This window comes from Helicoverpa zea, chromosome 8, assembly GCF_022581195.2.
Source record: "Helicoverpa zea isolate HzStark_Cry1AcR chromosome 8, ilHelZeax1.1, whole genome shotgun sequence".
Classification (NCBI taxonomy): domain Eukaryota; kingdom Metazoa; phylum Arthropoda; class Insecta; order Lepidoptera; family Noctuidae; genus Helicoverpa; species Helicoverpa zea.
Genome location: NC_061459.1, coordinates 7,102,761 through 7,120,671, shown reverse-complemented (window position 1 = coordinate 7,120,671; position 17,911 = coordinate 7,102,761). Strand labels below are relative to the sequence as shown.

At 37.8% G+C, this 17,911-nt stretch overlaps 1 protein-coding gene across 1 annotated transcript; it reads left to right on the top strand.

Annotated features, from left to right (window-relative positions):
• Positions 1–8,075: 8,075 nt before the first annotated feature.
• LOC124632527 (probable glutamine--tRNA ligase) lies at positions 8,076–17,639 on the top strand. The gene is made up of 12 exons (XM_047167390.1): positions 8,076–8,292; positions 8,421–8,819; positions 8,934–9,045; positions 9,260–9,628; positions 10,753–10,940; positions 11,342–11,568; positions 12,738–12,874; positions 13,315–13,486; positions 15,554–15,791; positions 16,238–16,383; positions 16,730–16,919; positions 17,528–17,639. Exons 1-12 carry the CDS (start codon positions 8,176–8,178, stop codon positions 17,573–17,575), a joined length of 2,343 nt encoding a protein of 780 aa, XP_047023346.1. The 5' UTR covers positions 8,076–8,175; the 3' UTR covers positions 17,576–17,639.
• Positions 17,640–17,911: the final 272 nt, after the last annotated feature.

Below are 17,911 nucleotides of genomic sequence, written 5' to 3'. Positions count from 1 at the left end.
AGGGAAAGTAAACGTTTATGCAGAAACTTATTCCAAGTAACATATAAAGTTATTCAATTTAAGATTTTCAGTTATTGTTAGGTTAGGTATTTCAGTTGTTGTTATTAAATTGCAGCTGCAATAAAAGCCAGTTGCTTTCTAGTCATTCATGTTCATAGTTCCCCAACTACGTGATAAAATGCATCATTGCCGTGACGCTGTTGCTGAGCAGAAAGTTTTTGGGTGAATCAAACGTGCTGCCAAGAATTATGATAAAACTCCTGACCTGTTAATACTTTTTATACCTGCCCTTGGGGAGCTTGAAATGTGATGATATTTTTATGTGTCTTCCGACTTAATAAATGTGACTTATGTGCAATTATATAAATATTTATATAAGCGGTTATGTCTGTACAAATACCTGGTACCTATAAATGATCACTAAATAATTGCGTGAATTTATATAATATTAGATAGATTTTAATATTCCTACAGAAGAAATCTTTTTTTAAATTTTGACATACAATTACTTAGATAATTCTTATGAATTAACTCGCAACATTTCCTGAACTTGTAGATAATAAAAGCTTTACCTTTAAATAAACCATCGATTTAGAATGTAAACGCGGCACGATTTATAGCTTATGAGTTACGATCCAAATACACATAACAACAAATATACGACTACAACATCCATTCATATAAAAATATTTTGATACGTGCTGAAATATTAAATAGTAGGTCATGAAAATACATTCTGTCTTCAGATAATCTTATAAACTAGGTAGTCATATTTATTCATTTAGTTCGAATGATAAGCTTTGACGATATTGGAAATAGTGCTTAGAGTGGAAATAATGAGAAATGGACGATAAAGTACCTACCTAATTAAAGAAAAGGCAATTTGAACAACATGTAGGTAATGATCTTCGAAACTCACTGGTACGGGGTTCTATAACAAAATATGAAGTTTTCTACCGCCTTCACAAAAAATGTACCGAGACGTGATTTGGGGACTGTCCAGACTGATATTCGGTCGTTGGTTTTCTAAGGAGGTTAACGTTCATAGTTTAAAATAGTATGCGCTTGCAATCTATTCCTTCGGTAGGCACGGCAATCCGATACAACTGCAGGATCAACGGCTTAATGTAGCCTTCGAGACATGCGTGTATCGCTTCCAACTTTCAAACTCAGGGTTACTTTGTGAAAGTTTTACAAACCCTTAAAGCCGGGGCGATTCCGGGGCGACCTCGGAATGGAACCCGAGATCTCTTCTACAATAGTAGCGTTTGGGACTCGAAGTGGTAAAATATTTATGTTCTTTCAGTCCTACGAACTCTTTGGACAAATTTACAGTAGGTATATTTATATGATTGGGTCATTTCATATACACACAATCAGTCATGTAATAACGTATTTCCTCAAAATTAATTAATTAATCTGATAATAGAGTCTACTTGGATTAACTTGCCTATGCAAATTGCAAGGCAGGCAAACATTAATATCGTTCTAATTCAATTACATTAAGTAATTGATTTTTGATAGAAACACATTCATGACACATTTGTTTGTTCGTAAGTACCTATATTAAATAGGTCATTAAGAAAGATTAAGTTACAAAAGCCTTAAACCCCTTTTGGGCCGAAATTAAAAGATTATTTTGTCTCAGCCTGCGGTTCTTCTAAAATACTCAAAATTAACTTTCACAGATCAAAGATGTTTCCCCATTTCCTGTGTTAACGATTGTAACATCTTTATAAACATCAGAAAAAAGTTCTTACAAATAAAGATTTTATAATTTTACCAGCAGTATGGTCTGTAGAGTAACAGAGGTTTAATAAATTGGTACCTACATTATGGTTTTCCAACATTGTTCCCGATACGTAAAGCCTTACATGCCACCCTATCGTCAGCTGTTTCTTCCCATGGTACTTTGTTATCGAATGTAGACAAAACATGTAATAACGAAAATTTTCATTAATGTTGCACAGGTAATAATATCCAATAGCAACAAGTCGATCGATCGATCTTTGCCCTCATCAATTTATTATCTGCTTATGGGCTTATCGGTCTCTCTTTTAAATGGATAGGTATTTTATTACAGCTATTTACCTTGAACGAGAGATTCGGTATTTTATGTGATGAAATATTAAAAGCTATACGGAGATTATCTGTTAATCTACTTGGGTATATCACAAATATTAAATTGTATTGGGAAGGTATCGTTGTCTTATGAATATAAGTGGGTAAGGAAGACTTATAGTCGCCTCATCATCTACCGAGCCTTTTTCCAACTTATAGTCGCCTATTTACTTAGTCTTATTTTAGCTCTTAGTTAATAGGTAAGTACATAGGCAACTACTAACCTGTCAAGTTACCTATGATATAATCGCAAGATCATAATTAGGTACTTAAGTATAACGGTAATAAGTGCATGTAATCTGTACTCGCATACCTGGCTATCGGTTACCTCAGAATGACCTTCGGCTTACAGCCAACTATAGTTTTGCACTGGCATTTATATCCAATACGGACGACTTAACAACGGCCGGGAGTAGGCGCTGAATTCAGGCAAAATTAACTGGTCCTTCTGAAAAACGTAGGAGGAGTTTTTTGTTGCCATCTGTTGAGTATCATGCTATGGCCCTCAGGAATAGGTACTTTTACCGCAGAAGATATGTATCAAGTCTTAGGTCCAAAATTAAATAGCTATACTGAAAGTGCCGAGATGGGCAATTTTTCAGGAAGACGAAGAACGAGAAACACCCCGTAATGAACAGAGTACCGTTTAAATCGTTTCAACTCGAAAACCTCTACGCACTTACTAAAGTCATGTTCTTGGTTATTGACGACTTTGAACTGTAGTTTGACCAGGGCCCCGATTCTCCTAATTTTACTTAAGCGACATAGGATTCACATTCGACTGCGATTCAATCCCGACTCGATTACGATTGAAGCGTATGTGGCATTCCGCTATTTTATGTCTGAAATAAACGTTTTTATCCTTTTCTCTTCTTCAATAATGAATCATTTTGGCTACAAATGATTTACGATTGCAATATGATTGTGGAACAAACTACCATATAGACCAAAATTACCAAAATAGCAGACCAATCGCAAACCAATCGAATGTCGTTGGAATACGATTGGTCTTATATTCGTAGCAGAATGCCCGATATGGTTAAAACTGCTATTACGATCATATTGCGATTCGATTTCTATTCAATTTTGACATTATTAACTTAGGAGAATCGGGCCCCAGCAAGTACCTAACATAAAACTGTGTGCTCAATGCCTACCATCAGTAGCGGCGTAAGTTGGCGGTCCGCCCCGGGTGCCACATCTCGGGGGGTGCCATCTTGGTCGACACATATCTGCACGACCAGGATGGCGCGGGCAGAAGGGACAAGTCACTAAGGGTGACATTCTTATCTGCGAAGCCTAGGTTCACTACCATTTACTGTTTCATTTTATTTAATAACAAAGCTCAAAAGGAACTAAACATCATTGGCCTCCCAAGGTTCAAACTGAAACATACAGTAATAGAATGGTTGTTGAAACAAAATTATAGTAAAACGGAATCACTTTTGACATACCTAACCTAATAACCACACTATGTGATCAAGAGTTGTTTTCACACATTGTTGGGGACTCCAACTTCTACAACACACTACAAATGTACACTTATTGCAATCTGTTTTTTACATAACAAACTCACAAACATACTATCACACACAAACGTATTACTCACAAACTCACTCACACATCACACTAAAACAAAGGTTTACCACAACTTGAAACTTCACCCTTTTGACACAGTCCACTTGCACTCCTACAGCAATACATTTATTTTATAAACGTACCTGTATAGCCGGATACTGCCCCCTAAGATACAGGTCTAGCCTAGTTTAGGGGACAGGGTCGACCTAATTGTATTTTAGCCTAGCTTAAATTATTATTAAGAACTTTATTTGTAAGAATGTGCAATGTACCTAAATTCTTGTGGTAATAAATACATTTATTATTATCATTTGTATGTCTCTTTCTGACCTCGGGACTACAGAGTCCCGGATTTTTGGAAGGCGAACGTGGGGCCGAAGCCAACACGCTGAAGCCCTTTTGAGACAACTTTAATGAAATGGTAACACAAAACCGACGATTATCCCTATAGTATACACTAGTAGTAGTAGTATACACTATAGAAATGTACCCAAGGACAATCCCCGGTTCTGTGCTAAACTATTGCTAACTATGGATGAAAACTACTTAGGCTATTGTGATGGGATGCTAATGGACTAGGAATGGGGAAACTACGGGAACTATGGCACCTGCCGATGACAATGTATTAAATACATGTTAAAATGGCAGGTGGAGACTCGCCAACTCACTTACTGGGCCCCCGGGAATCAGTCACTGAAAAGCAACAAGAGGGCAACAGGGACATGAGCGGCTGAGAAGGGTGAGGATACCTCGGCGGACTTTAAACACAGATCACGCGCTCCCTGTGGGTCCAGCATCACCGGCCCACTCGCCACTTACCACGAGGCACCTACCCTCCGAGCAGGACTAACCTTGCTCTAGCGACTCCACTCTGACCGGCCGATGAAGGCAAGCCAAGAGGCGGGAGACCTATCCCCCGTCATGCTTCACTCCGGCAAGCCGGAGGTGGGGGACAGTATACTCTCCCTGGAGCACTCGGATATATAGCCCCGCGGGGTCGCTACTCCCCGTCATCCGCCTCAGATGCCCTGCGGGGCATTATTATTATTCTCTACCAGACCTCGGGACTATAGAGTCCCGGATTTTTGGGAGGCGAACGTGGGGCCGAAGCCAACACGCTGAAGCCCTTTTGAGACAACTTTAATGAAATGGTGACACAAAACCGACGATTATCCCTGTATACACTATAGAAATGTACCCAAGGACAATCCCCGGTTCTGTGCTAAACTATTGCTAACTATGGATGAAAACTACTTGGGCTATTGTGATGGGATGCTAGTGGACTAGGAATGGGGAAACTACGGGAACTATGGCACCTGCCGATAACAATGTAATAAATACACGTAAAAATGGCAGGTGGCGACTCGCCAACTCACTTACTGGGCCCCCGGGAATCAGTCGCTAAATCGCAACAAGGGGGCAACAGGTACATGAGCGGCTGAAGGGTGAGGATACCTCGGCGGACTTTAAACGCAGATCACGCGCTCCCTGTGGGTCCAGCATCACCGGCCCACTCGCCACTTACCACGAGGCACCTACCCTCCGAGTGGGCTGTTAACCCTGCTCTAGCGACTCCACTCTGACCGGCCGATGAAGGCAAGCCAAGAGGCGGGAGACCTATCCCCCGTCATGCTTCACTCCGGCAGGCCGGAGATGGGGGACAGTATACTCTCCCTGGAGCACTCGGATATATAGCCCCGCGGGGTCGCTACTCCCCGTCATCCGCCTCAGATGCCCTGCGGGGCTTATTATTATTATTTATATTCAAATTTTAAACTTGTGCTTTCTAAGTATGTCTTGGACACCAATGGCTGATAAAAAGGTGAAGGAAAACATCTTGAGGAAACCTGGACTATATATAGTCTGAAATCACCAACCCGCATTGAGCAAGCGTGGTGATTAATGCTCAATCCTTCTCCGTGTGAGAGGAGGCCTGTGCCCAGCAGTGGGACGATAAAAAGGCTGTAACAGTAACAGTAAATTTTAAACAAACAACAACAAAACTACGACAGTGTATGCGCGAGACATCGAGGCGGTCACCCCTCTCTGATTACTTAAATTAATTCCTCAAAGTTAGAAAAAAAAAATTCGCTCGCTTCGCTCGCGGTTCTTTCTTAATTTCTATTTTGTTCTGCCCTTGCTTTTTAAATCCTCAATCTAACAAAAATTTAAAGCACCGAAGTAGCAAAAACAACTGTCGCTCGCTTGAGTCACGGTTTCTTTTTATTTGTGCTTAATTCAGAGTTAAATGAGAGTCCTCAAAAATAACAATTAAAAAAAATCACTTTACTGTGGTTATTTTTAAGTTGTTCAGGCGCTATTTGTAAGCGGAGGTGGAGGACTTTTGTGTCCCACATCTCAAACAATTTTGAGCTCGCTACGCTCGCAGCTGCTTCACTTTCCGGTGGTTTTTCTTCAAACTTGTTTGAGTACTTTTGTGTTCCAAAACTCTAAAATTTCGCGCTCGCTGCGCTCGCGCCTTACTCTTTACACTAGTTTTCTCGCATTACTTTAGATATCTTTTTGCGTCCCAAAAATCAAAAATTTCGCGCTCGCTACGCTCGCGGCTTCTTCACTGTACAGTGCCTTTTTCAAACTTGTGTGGGTACTTTTGCGTTAACAAACTAAAAATTTCGCGTCCGCTATGCTCGCGGATTAATTTACCGTTTCTTTTTTTTAAATTTGGGTTCTTTTGTGTCCTTAATCTCGAAAATTTCTGGGCTCACTGTAGGATTTTGTTTACTACGTGATTATATTCTGTCGTTTTTTTTGGGGTGCTCAATAAGTAGGACTGTCCGCCCCGGGTGCCATCCGATGCTACGCCGCCACTGCTTACAATTTTAGATTAGAAAAACAGATAACTACCTATAAATAAAAATTTGACCGCAATTGTTAGTGGGTGTCTTCCTATATTTAAAAATGATCTCTTGATCTTTGTTTCCGAGAAAGCGGTAGGTGTTTAAGCCCGTTCCTGACGCCTTTGTACACTTCTTGGTATTAATAAGATGAGACAAGTGTCGCACAATTATATTCACGGATCAATGAACCATCACATTCGATTTGATAAAGCTACGTAGGTTAGCATGGTTTACAAACAAAATTATGTTATTTTGTATGTCATCATAATTAAGATAAATTCTGAATAGAAATTGTTGATATTTACTTAACGAAAATATTCAATTAGCTATTGTTTGAATGTGGGTGTAGGGTTTCCTAATATCGCTTTTAATATGGTCATCGTCGCTAGATAAATTAATAATAAATATGAATACATCTAATATAGCTTGTTTTTTACATTAATTGTTTTCTTAATTTCAGACATGATCCTACATTACTTACCTACTTATAATACTTATCCGTTATGTAGTTTAACGCATACAATTATGTAGGTATGTTTGGATTATAAAAGAGACTATGACCCTTGAGTTTGTTTCAGTGTTTCGTCTCTAAAATGAACGTTTGAAAGTGTTGTTATTTGCTACTTGCTAAATAAATATCATTTATCATTTGATGAAACATGGCATGGCAGTAAATCAGCAGCATTAAGTCGCATAGCCCGTCTGCTGTGCACGAGGTTCTATTCCAGGGTCAGGCCGAAATGGCTTTGAGGTTTTAGAAACTAGGTAACAAAGCAGGCCGGAGTCTTAAAGTCGGCGGTATTATATCTTCATTCCTGGAAAGGCACGTATAGCCGGCGTCGCCGAATTCCTACGCGGCCTCTTCAGTAGCAGTCGTTGTTCTTATGTAATAATTCCAGGTCAGAGGCCATCAGGCATCTGAACTTGAAAATTCGTACTAAACAGTTGTTATAAGATAACTGATGTTAATGTTATCGGTGAACTTGGGCCTAAGTCGATTAAAACCTGCAGATCACGCGATGAGAGGAAGAATAGGCAGTAATTGATATTGCTTAATAAATAATACATAATGTGGGTATAATCGCTATTATTTATATTTTAGGTAGATACCTAGGATACATTTTGAATATTTTCGTCGTTACGGGTAGTCAGAAGCCAGTAAGTCTGACACCAGTCTAACCAAGGGGTATCGGGTTGCCCGGGTAACTGGGTTGAGGAGGTCAGATAGGCAGTCGCTTCTTGTAAAGCACTGGTACTCAGCTGAATCCGGTTAGACTGGAAGCCGACCCCAACAGGATTGGGAAAAGGCTCGGAGGATGATGACCTAGGATACATTTTCCATACAGAACTATGATAGAAAAGCATAGTTACAGTCATTTTGTTGCCACGGCTGACTGAGGGGCTAACACCACCATTATCTGCTTAGTCTTTAGTCCTTACTTAACTCTTGCTAAAATGGAACGTATTATAATTTCACGTCAACGTCAGTAGTGACAGTGACAGAAGTGACTGCCACTCTGACATTGACACTGCACAGCTCAGCTGCGATTTTTTTGTGAACGTTGATGAACGTTCACGTTTAGAGTATAAATAAATAGAAATTGGTTATAAAATTAAGATGACGCCGGAGGAAACTATAGAGAGATTTAAGCTTTTAGGCCTTAATGAACAAAAGGCAAAAGAAACATTGAAAAACGCCAACGTAACCAAGTATTTACTTGCCGCATTAAATGAGGTTAGAACTTTCAAATTCTTTACTATTACAATACTTTTACTTTTAACGACGATGAATGATAATTAAGTTAATCTTCGTCAGTTAAACGTTTACATGCACAAGTGAAGCTATGTTAATTGATTTCTTAGGTGGACGTAGCGAAATTGCCAGCTGGCGCCGGAATGTTGATATACCATCTGGCAACGAAGATTAAGCCGCAAGTTGCTGATAAACTAGCATTTGTTTGCGACTTCATCGCTAAAGGCAAGCTTGACTCGACTCTAAGAGTTGATGCAGCCTTAGAGTACCTGATCAGTCATGTGAACGAGGGCAATGTAGACATCAGTGCGTTTGAACAAGCCTGCGGTGTTGGTGTCGTGGTCACGCCGGAGCAAGTCGAGCAGGCTGTGGAGAAGCACATGGCTCAGTACAAAGCAGAGTTGTTGGAGAAAAGGTACAGGTTTAACTCTGGTATTATTATGCAAGCAGTGCGAGCAGACCTACCTTGGGCTGATGGAAAAGCCATAAAGAATGAAGTTGATGTTCAGGTGAGATAAATAAATTCAAAGTATGTCCTTAAATATTAAAAAATAATTAATTAAGTCTTAATTATTTCCTTAATTATAAAGTATAGAGTAAAATGAATTGTAAATTGTTTAAAGATTTTAGATCTGTTGGGCCCTAAAACAGAAGCAGATCTAGCTCCTCCACCAAAAGCAGAAAAGAAACCTAAAGGTGATGCCAAGAAATCCGCCAAGAAAACAGATGATAAAGGTATGTTTCTTTTGTGTATTATTATTATAAATGCTAGATAAACTCAATCTTTATTTAATTCATGATGAAATAAGATTTTGTCATGTATTTTCTTGTGTTGAACAAGGTAGTGGCATCTGTGATATATACCTATTAGAAAGATGCTTAGTGTAGGTAATCTAAGCCTAAAATATTATAGCATTAAATACTGATGGTTACCTCCCTCTAAATCCAGCAACAAAATCAGCAGAAAAACCTGAATCATTGGATGACATTGGTGGTGCTACATCTATCTCAGAGTTGATGAAAAAGCTGCCCTTCCATGCTCCTGGCGAGAACTTCAAGTCTGATGGCTATGTAGTTACAAATGATACTAAACGATTACTTGAGGAGCACCTTAAAATCACTGGTGGAAAAGTGAGGACTAGGTTCCCTCCGGAACCAAATGGTATTTTACATATTGGACATGCGAAAGCGATTAATATAAATTTTGGTTATGCGGCTGCTCATGATGGTATCTGCTTCTTAAGGTATGATGATACCAACCCTGAGAAAGAGGAAGAAAAGTTCTTTGTGGGCATCAAAGACATGGTGGAGTGGTTAGGTAAGTAATTCAATATTAAAGTTTTTAGTTGATATGACCAATTAAAAGTAGCCTATGTGTTTATATTGAGGGTACCACTTATCTACATACCAAAGGAGATGGCCAAATTTTCATAGTAAAAAAACCCAGAATCGACAGCAACGAAAGGGGTACCAATGGGTTCATTATGATAGACCTTTGATGGTACCAAAAAATCCAGCCTGAAATCCATGGGGTATAGGAGCTATATCATATTTTCACAAAATAGGTTATGTTGAATTTATGTTGATTTTGAGGATCATTTACATCAAGGCACATAAAAACAAGGTATACTAACATTATACAAGCCAATATTAATATCTCCATAGTTACAGACTTTGCCTGGAGATTAAAAGATCTTGATTTTGACCCCTACCCATTGCACTATTGACATGAACCACTCCAGAAAAGATTAAACACCGACCTTATCTACTTGGAGAGGTTTCCCAGCTATGTGCAACCTTCATAAACTGGCAAAGGTAAATAATAAAAATTAAAAAAAAACTATTATTAGGTGCATCGGCCCAGAAGTCAGTGTTTTTATAAAAAGTAGTTTAGCATATTCAGTCATTGAGTTCCCTCGATCTTCTCTTCTCTCCATCATCAAGTCAACTTAAAACCTCCACTCTTGTATAGTGCTTATAGACATACAGCTGAGTGACAAGTTTTTACCCTATGCACGCCTACAACTTCGTAAGTTGTCCTCGATTTCTCAGGGTTTCCATCATCAGATCCTGACCTGACGACTATGGGAACATCTGGGAAGTATACCCTATCAAACAAAAAAATAATTTTGCAAATCCCAAACGTCTAAAGAACAGCAAATAGTAAAGGCAAACTTTTTCATAACCTAAATTCTTGATCGAAAAACCGTTATAAAAAGAGAACCCCATGGTTTTCGGATGATATGAAATACTTTTTTAAATCCACACATTATACTGAATCCAATGATACATGTAAAGTTTCTGTTGACTCTGGGTTTTTTTTGGCCATCTCCTTTCAACCATGAAAGAATAAGAAACATACATTCATACATTCTCCTCTCAAAATTTCACATTTTATAATATTAGTAGGATTAAACTTTGTCTTTATGATGGTGTTTCCAGGTTACACCCCATACAAAATCACCCACTCATCAGACTACTTTGACCAGCTGTATGAATGGGCGGTCCAGTTGATTACCAAGGATCTTGCCTATGTGTGCCATCAAAAGTCTGAGGAGATCAAGGGTTTCAATCCACCACCTTCACCATGGAGGAACAGGCCTGTTGAAGAAAGTTTGCAGCTGTTTGAGGTATGTTATACATACAATATTAAGTTTTAAACATTTGAATCATAATGTTGTTCTATGCAATATGCAAGCGCAGCGTAGGACGTCCACCAAGGTGGGCAGATGACCTTATAAAGGTCGCCGGAAGACGCTGGATGCAGGTCGCCTCCAACAGGTATCTGTGGAGATCTAAGGGGGAGGCCTATGTTCAGCAGTGGACGTCCTATGGCTGAGATGATGATGATGCAATATGTATGTGATACCTAACACTTTTCTTTGAAAAAAAATTGATTCTGATGGAATGTTTAATAACACATAAGTTTGCAGAGATGAGGCGTCATAAATGCATACAATTTAGGTATCACATTTATAGCGCCTAAATGGTTAACATTTATATCTAAATGGTAAATATTACTTTTTTCTAGGATATGAAAAATGGTAAAATTGATGAAGGAGATGCTACCTTACGAATGAAGATTACTCTTGAAGAAGGTAAACAAGACCCTGTGGCCTACAGGATAAGGTTCAAGCCTCATCACCGTACTGGGAACAAGTGGTGCATTTACCCCACCTATGACTACACCCACTGTTTATGTGACAGTATAGAGCATATCACCCATTCTTTGTGCACCAAGGAGTTCCAATCAAGGAGGTTAGTAGTATTAATATTATTCATCCTTTCTTAATTCAAAATCTTAACCAGCTAAACTAAAACAATAGTATTCATAGAAAGGTGTACATACATAGATGGTCTAAGCTGAAATGATATGCCCCACTGCAGCATTGTAAGAGCGTCGAGCACTGTAAATATGGTAGGTAGGTATAGTAAGTTCAACTCAGTCTTGCGCGCGGCCTTATGTGTGGGTAACCCTTGTACATACACAGTGACTTTGTGTGCGTGACAAGAGGTACAGTCGGGTACAAATACAGTTATTTAGGGGTTACGGCTGTTTAAAGAAAAACAGTTATTACGTAATTTAATGTTTATTTATTTATAATGATTCTGAATCGCTACTTGAAAAATCAAATGATGAATTTTCGGATTCGCTACTCTCACCGAGATAAATTATAAATTTTGACTCCATGTCAAAATGTCTATAGTATTTTTCTTTTTTCTTTTGTACATGTCGACAAGTATTACCCAACATCCCTTCATCAATATGACTTAAACGTTCATTTATGAGTTTCATTATTTCCGTCTTATTTTGGTCGACATTATGCGAAGCAATATTATTTTTTAAAATTCCCCACACATTTTGTTTACATTATTATACTAGATTATACGTCTTTTTACATTCTTAGTCCACACTTTTATTTATTGTCCGCGTACCCCGAGATCTAGAAAATATGTAAGGAGTATTTAATTCATCTTAGATATTTCACCTCATTTATTTCTTAGATACTGTCAACGTCAATTTGAAAAACTTATGAGAAAATAATGAAAAACTGTAAAATGTAATAATAAAAAGCTTTGAATGTTGTTTCATTTTTTGAAACGCTACCTGACTCCTTAAACATTTTCTCCGTGAAGAACTAGACATTTTCGTAAACGACTGTACCCATAACAAAAAGCGATAAGAACACGTCATGCTCGGACGACGTCACTGTCACACGAATGAAAGTTGTATATTTACAAGCCGACGCACACATAGGGCCGCGCGCAAATCTGAGTTAAACTATCTAGTCATTTCAGCTATATAGGTAGTTTAATGGATTTCAGATTGTTTTAGTTTTTTCTGCCTAACCCTTGACAAACATGGTCTTGACAATAAATAAAATAAAAAAAATAACACATAGTTTATTTCTAAACCTCTTTTACAGATCATCCTATTACTGGTTGTGCAATGCTTTGGGCATCTACTGCCCTGTGCAATGGGAGTACGGCCGTCTCAACGTAAACTACACTGTGGTATCTAAGAGGAAAATTGCTAAACTTATTGATGAAAAGATTGTTAACGGTAATTGTATTTATTTGCATTCTATTTTACTTGTGATATTTCTGAGAATGTTATAGTAGAATCATGCCATTGTGTCCTAGACCAGTGATTCCATAGTTGTTAAGGCGCCTGCAATAAAATAATAGTTCCCACTCGATAACTTGCAGTTACTAATTTGACTAGCATTAGTAATTTCGAAGTTTTCGCTCGGAGCGCAGTCTGTTTATTGTGGATAATGTATTGCAAATCTATTTGATCCGCAATACCTTTCGACAACATGCGTTGTACAACTATGGTTACAGCTCCACAATATAAGATGTATTACTCTATAATACAATTTGTATAGTTCTCTCAAATATTTTTTTATATTTTGACATGTAGGTATTATTAGGTGACCAGTTTGAGTGCGTTTGAGATTCAGAGAACTCAAGATTTTTAATCCTTTTGCTTTTCTTGTGTAGACTGGGACGACCCAAGACTGTACACTCTGACGGCGCTGCGTCGCCGCGGTGTGCCGGCGTCGGCCATCAACTCGTTCTGCGCCGCGCTGGGCGTGACGGGCGCGGTGGGCGCGGTGGACCCCGCCATGCTGGACGCCAGCATTAGAGATGTGCTTAATAGTACCGCGCCTAGGTAAGTTATTAATATTTTGAAATGCCATGTATAATTAATGCATAATGGCTCTACAGGCTTGTATCTAACTATAGCATTGGGTCCACTTTATCAATGGTTAAACAATGTAAAGCAAGTGTACAAATTGGACATATCGTTGGCAGTTTTAACGGCTGTTATAATCCAGAAAGTCGTACAAATAGTCTCACCAAGGCGTATTGTGTGTTACCCGGGTAACTTAGTACCTAAAGAGGAGGCGGGACCAACAGTCGTCCGTCCAAAAAAAGCATACTTATATTTAGATTAAAATGTTTCGAAAGGGTAGGCTGTACAAATTACAATGATGATTTATTTTTGTAAAGAACTTAACTAATCCTAAAAACAGCTGACTATGAACAAATGAATTCATCTATCTATTTAGGTCATCGATGCTATTTTGTAGTTTTCATGAATATAGCCGGACACGCCCACGTACTGCAGAAGACTCATGTGCACTGACATTTACGTAACACAAAGTCATTTTAAAAGGACCGACATAAATATTCCATTATCCTTGCAATGTTATCGCGAACACGCGAACAGTTTTACATGTCATTCAATTTCAAGGGTAGCTGATAAAATGTTGCAGTACTCTAGTTGTACCAAAGGTTTAGAATATTTAGGATGTCATTAAGGCGTGCAATACACGTGACATCTTTCTGCTTTGTGCTTTTATTTAGTTTAACAAAGTAACTTACGAACAGTAAGTAACAAAGTATGCAATGTCCACTTACAATGTTACTTATTCTTTGTTCCTAGAATTTAGTTGTACGTAAATGTGTCATGGCAATTGCTTGACAAGGTATTACTTATATTTGCTTCGGGGAAAGCGAATAGGTATTGGTTTTTTTTTTTCAAATTATGGGGTAGACCCCGGAATACTTATCTGATAAGCACAAACCTTTACATAATTATCTAGACACACGGCAGTGTGTCCGCCAAGTTCGAGCAAAAAAAGCGACACACCAGCCGTGGGTTATATTACACGAACCATTTCGGGCCAAATTCGACCCCCCTGTAACTCAAAATCTATTTTATTTACGCATATCAAATTTCTAGTATCTGTTGAGACCCCCTCACTTATCTAAAATACAAAATTTCATTAATATACCTATTGTAGGTCTTGAGATATTGACGTCAGAAAATCGCTATTTTTACTATACACTCACTGATTGACTGACTGACTCACTGACTCACTCATCAAAAACCTAGACCACTTCCAATGGTCGTATTGACTTGAAATTTGGCATGGAGGTAGGTCTTTATGTCAAGGTAAAGGGAAAAATCTGAAAATGGCAAAGTGTGAGTCGGTTTCAAAATAATGAAGGTGTAAATTTATACCCCGCGTAAATTTATACCCCTAAGGAACTAAAACGAACTAAATTTATCTATATTTATATAATATATCTTCATTTCTTTGTAAGAAGCATAGTGCATATTCAAAAATCTGAAAGATAGTATAAATGAGACATTTCCTTAACTAACTTAATAATAAGAAAAAAATAAAATAAACAACCTTACAAAAATAAATGAAATCCCACCCAAAACAAAAACGTGAAAGACTGCCAAGTTCGATAATATGGGAATGCTTCGCCTATAAAAGAAGTGAGATCTGAATAAGTACCAAGTTCCATACACATACCTCAGTTAAAAATAGTTACTTTTTAATGATGTTACTTGGCAAGTTTTAATATAAAATTAAATAATTTATAACAAGGTGTGTGAAAACTTGCCAAGTAACATCACTAAAAAGTAACTATTTTTAACTGAGGTATGTGTACCCACTGAAATAACTTGGCAGTCTTTCACATTTTTGTTTTGGGTGGGATTCCTACTTACTATATTAGATTTTATTTTTTTTACTCTAACTAATATAACAAAAGTGAGGTAATCGATAGTTTGTATAATTTATCTGTGGAGGCTTGTAATTAGCAATCTGACTATCTAGTTTAAGTTTAAATAAGAAAATGTTATTAGTATGTAAGCCTTTTCTAAGAAAAAATAAAAAAGGCAAAAAACAAAACAATTTCAATTGTGATTTTGTTTCAGAGTCATGGTAACATTAGAGCCGTTGAAAATAACAATAACGAACTTCCCAAGCGACAAACCCATACAAGTAACAGTACCAGACTTCCCCAACGAGCCTGACAAAGGCACTCACACAGTGACACTTAGTAAAGTCCTTTACATTGAGGCCACGGACTTTAAGGAAGAACCCGAGAAGGGGTACCGGCGACTCACGCCGAAACAAACGGTCGGGTTGCGACATGCAGGCTATGTTATTAAGGTAAAATAAACAACATTTTCTAATATCTACATTTATGTTTAATTTTTTTTTAACTCTGCTAAATAGGTAAAATTAAAAATACCTACATTTACCTCTCGCTCATACACTATAGCACATGAGCGAGAGTTGAATACAGCTGTCGCAATTTCTAATCCCATTCTTTATCGGCACGGGTTGTACATTTATATTTTAGAAAATGTTTTAACTTTAGCATAAGATGTTACGCAAAATGTTACTTTTAAAGTACGCAAAATGTTCTGCTGACGTAGCCAAAAGTAGGTAGCTTCTATTTTCGTTTCGGAAAAATTTACGCAACAGAAGTTGACTAAAGCGAAAACTTGTCCCTAGTTAGGTTTTAATTTAAATTAACCTAAATACTACCTAAAACTTTGAAAGTGCTAATGGAAATGTCAAGTAATTCAAAATAATATTTTTTCTTTATTTAGGTGTCTAAAGTAATCAAGAGCGCAGACGGAAAGGTTACCGAAGTAGAATGTACCGCGGAAACGTCTGAATCAGCTGAGAAACCGAAAGCTTTCATTCACTGGGTGTCCGAACCAGTCACCGTCGAAGTCAGATTATATGAACCTCTGTAAGTATATTACATGTATTTTATGTTATCAGTTTAAATGAACAAAGCATTTCGTCCGTCCGTCCATATAAGAAAGATAAGAATATTTTCTTTGAAATATATTCGTTGTCATTCTAAAAACGGTCCACTGCTGGATAGAGGCATCCCCTGAGCTAGGAGATTTCGGGATTTGCCCATATTCACCGCGCTGGGCATGCAGTTTACAATAGCTGGAATGGGGACAAATGGAAAGTTGAAATTTTTTATTGAAAACTACGACCTAACCCTTAACAGACACGATTTCGACGCTCATACGTCAAATCATAATAGTAGTTTCCAAAAATAAATCCAAATGTTTTGTATCTAGATTCAAACATAAAAACCCGGAGGATCCAAGCGAGGTGCCGGGCGGGTTCCTGTCAGATTGCCGTGAAGACACGCTGAAGATCGTCAACGCCTATGCCGATGCCTCTCTCAAAGGAGCCAAGGTCTACGACAAGTTCCAGTTCGAGAGGATCGGCTTTTTCTCCGTAGACCCTGATACTACTGCTAATCATGTGAGTCTTTATACATATAACTACATAATTATGTTCATCATTTTGAGATTTTGAGTTCGCATTTTTTAATTATGTTGTATTTAGCAGTTCCTTCCATATTCACCCGGTTCCCAGCAGTAGCACTTGCCGTAACTACTTAGATAAAAACTGCTTTTAGAGTAACACTCAGCTGTATACTTACTAAAATTCGTCACAATCGGTTCACCAGTTTTACCGTGAATCATTAAATATCCATCCATCCAAACAAACTTTCGCGTTTATAATAAATGTTTGTGTGATAATTGTTTTCCCTATTCAACAAACAAGAAACGTAATAAGCTGTCTTAATTTGATTGATGTTGCCCTCAAACAAAATAATGAAGTTGGGACTGTCGATTAACACTAAATACCCTCACCCCACAAATAGCCAGGGACAGTATTGATCAATTTTATTTGCCAATTAATAGTTACATCACCAACAAGAAAGTCGCCAGTGTACTAGTAAGTACCTATTTCGGTACCATTTATGTAAGATACATTTCATTGTAGGTAGATCTTATTTTTTCTGTTTAACATCCGTATTTTTATGAACAAATTCAACATCAATTTTTTTTTCTTATTTGTTACAGATGGTGTTCAACAGAACCGTTTCCCTCAAAGAAGATACAGGAAAATAAATGTTTTTAAATCTAATGAAATTATTAACCATTTTCTATTTAATAAATTTTTAATATTGATTAAGAAACTTGTTTCATTAAAAAATACTCTAAAATTGAATCATCCAATTAGCTAAACATTAACTAGCTAAGCTAACACCTGAAATCTACAAGTGTCTCATAAAATACGATAAATGTCATCAGCTGCAATAGTCGACCAACCGTAACCAATCCCTTCGACATTACATACCCGTACACATAGCTAAACCTGAAAAGACATTTTCTTAATAGATTAAACTACATTGAATTTTCCGACACACTACCCGTGAAAAATTGCCGTTGTTGTTCAAAGTGGTG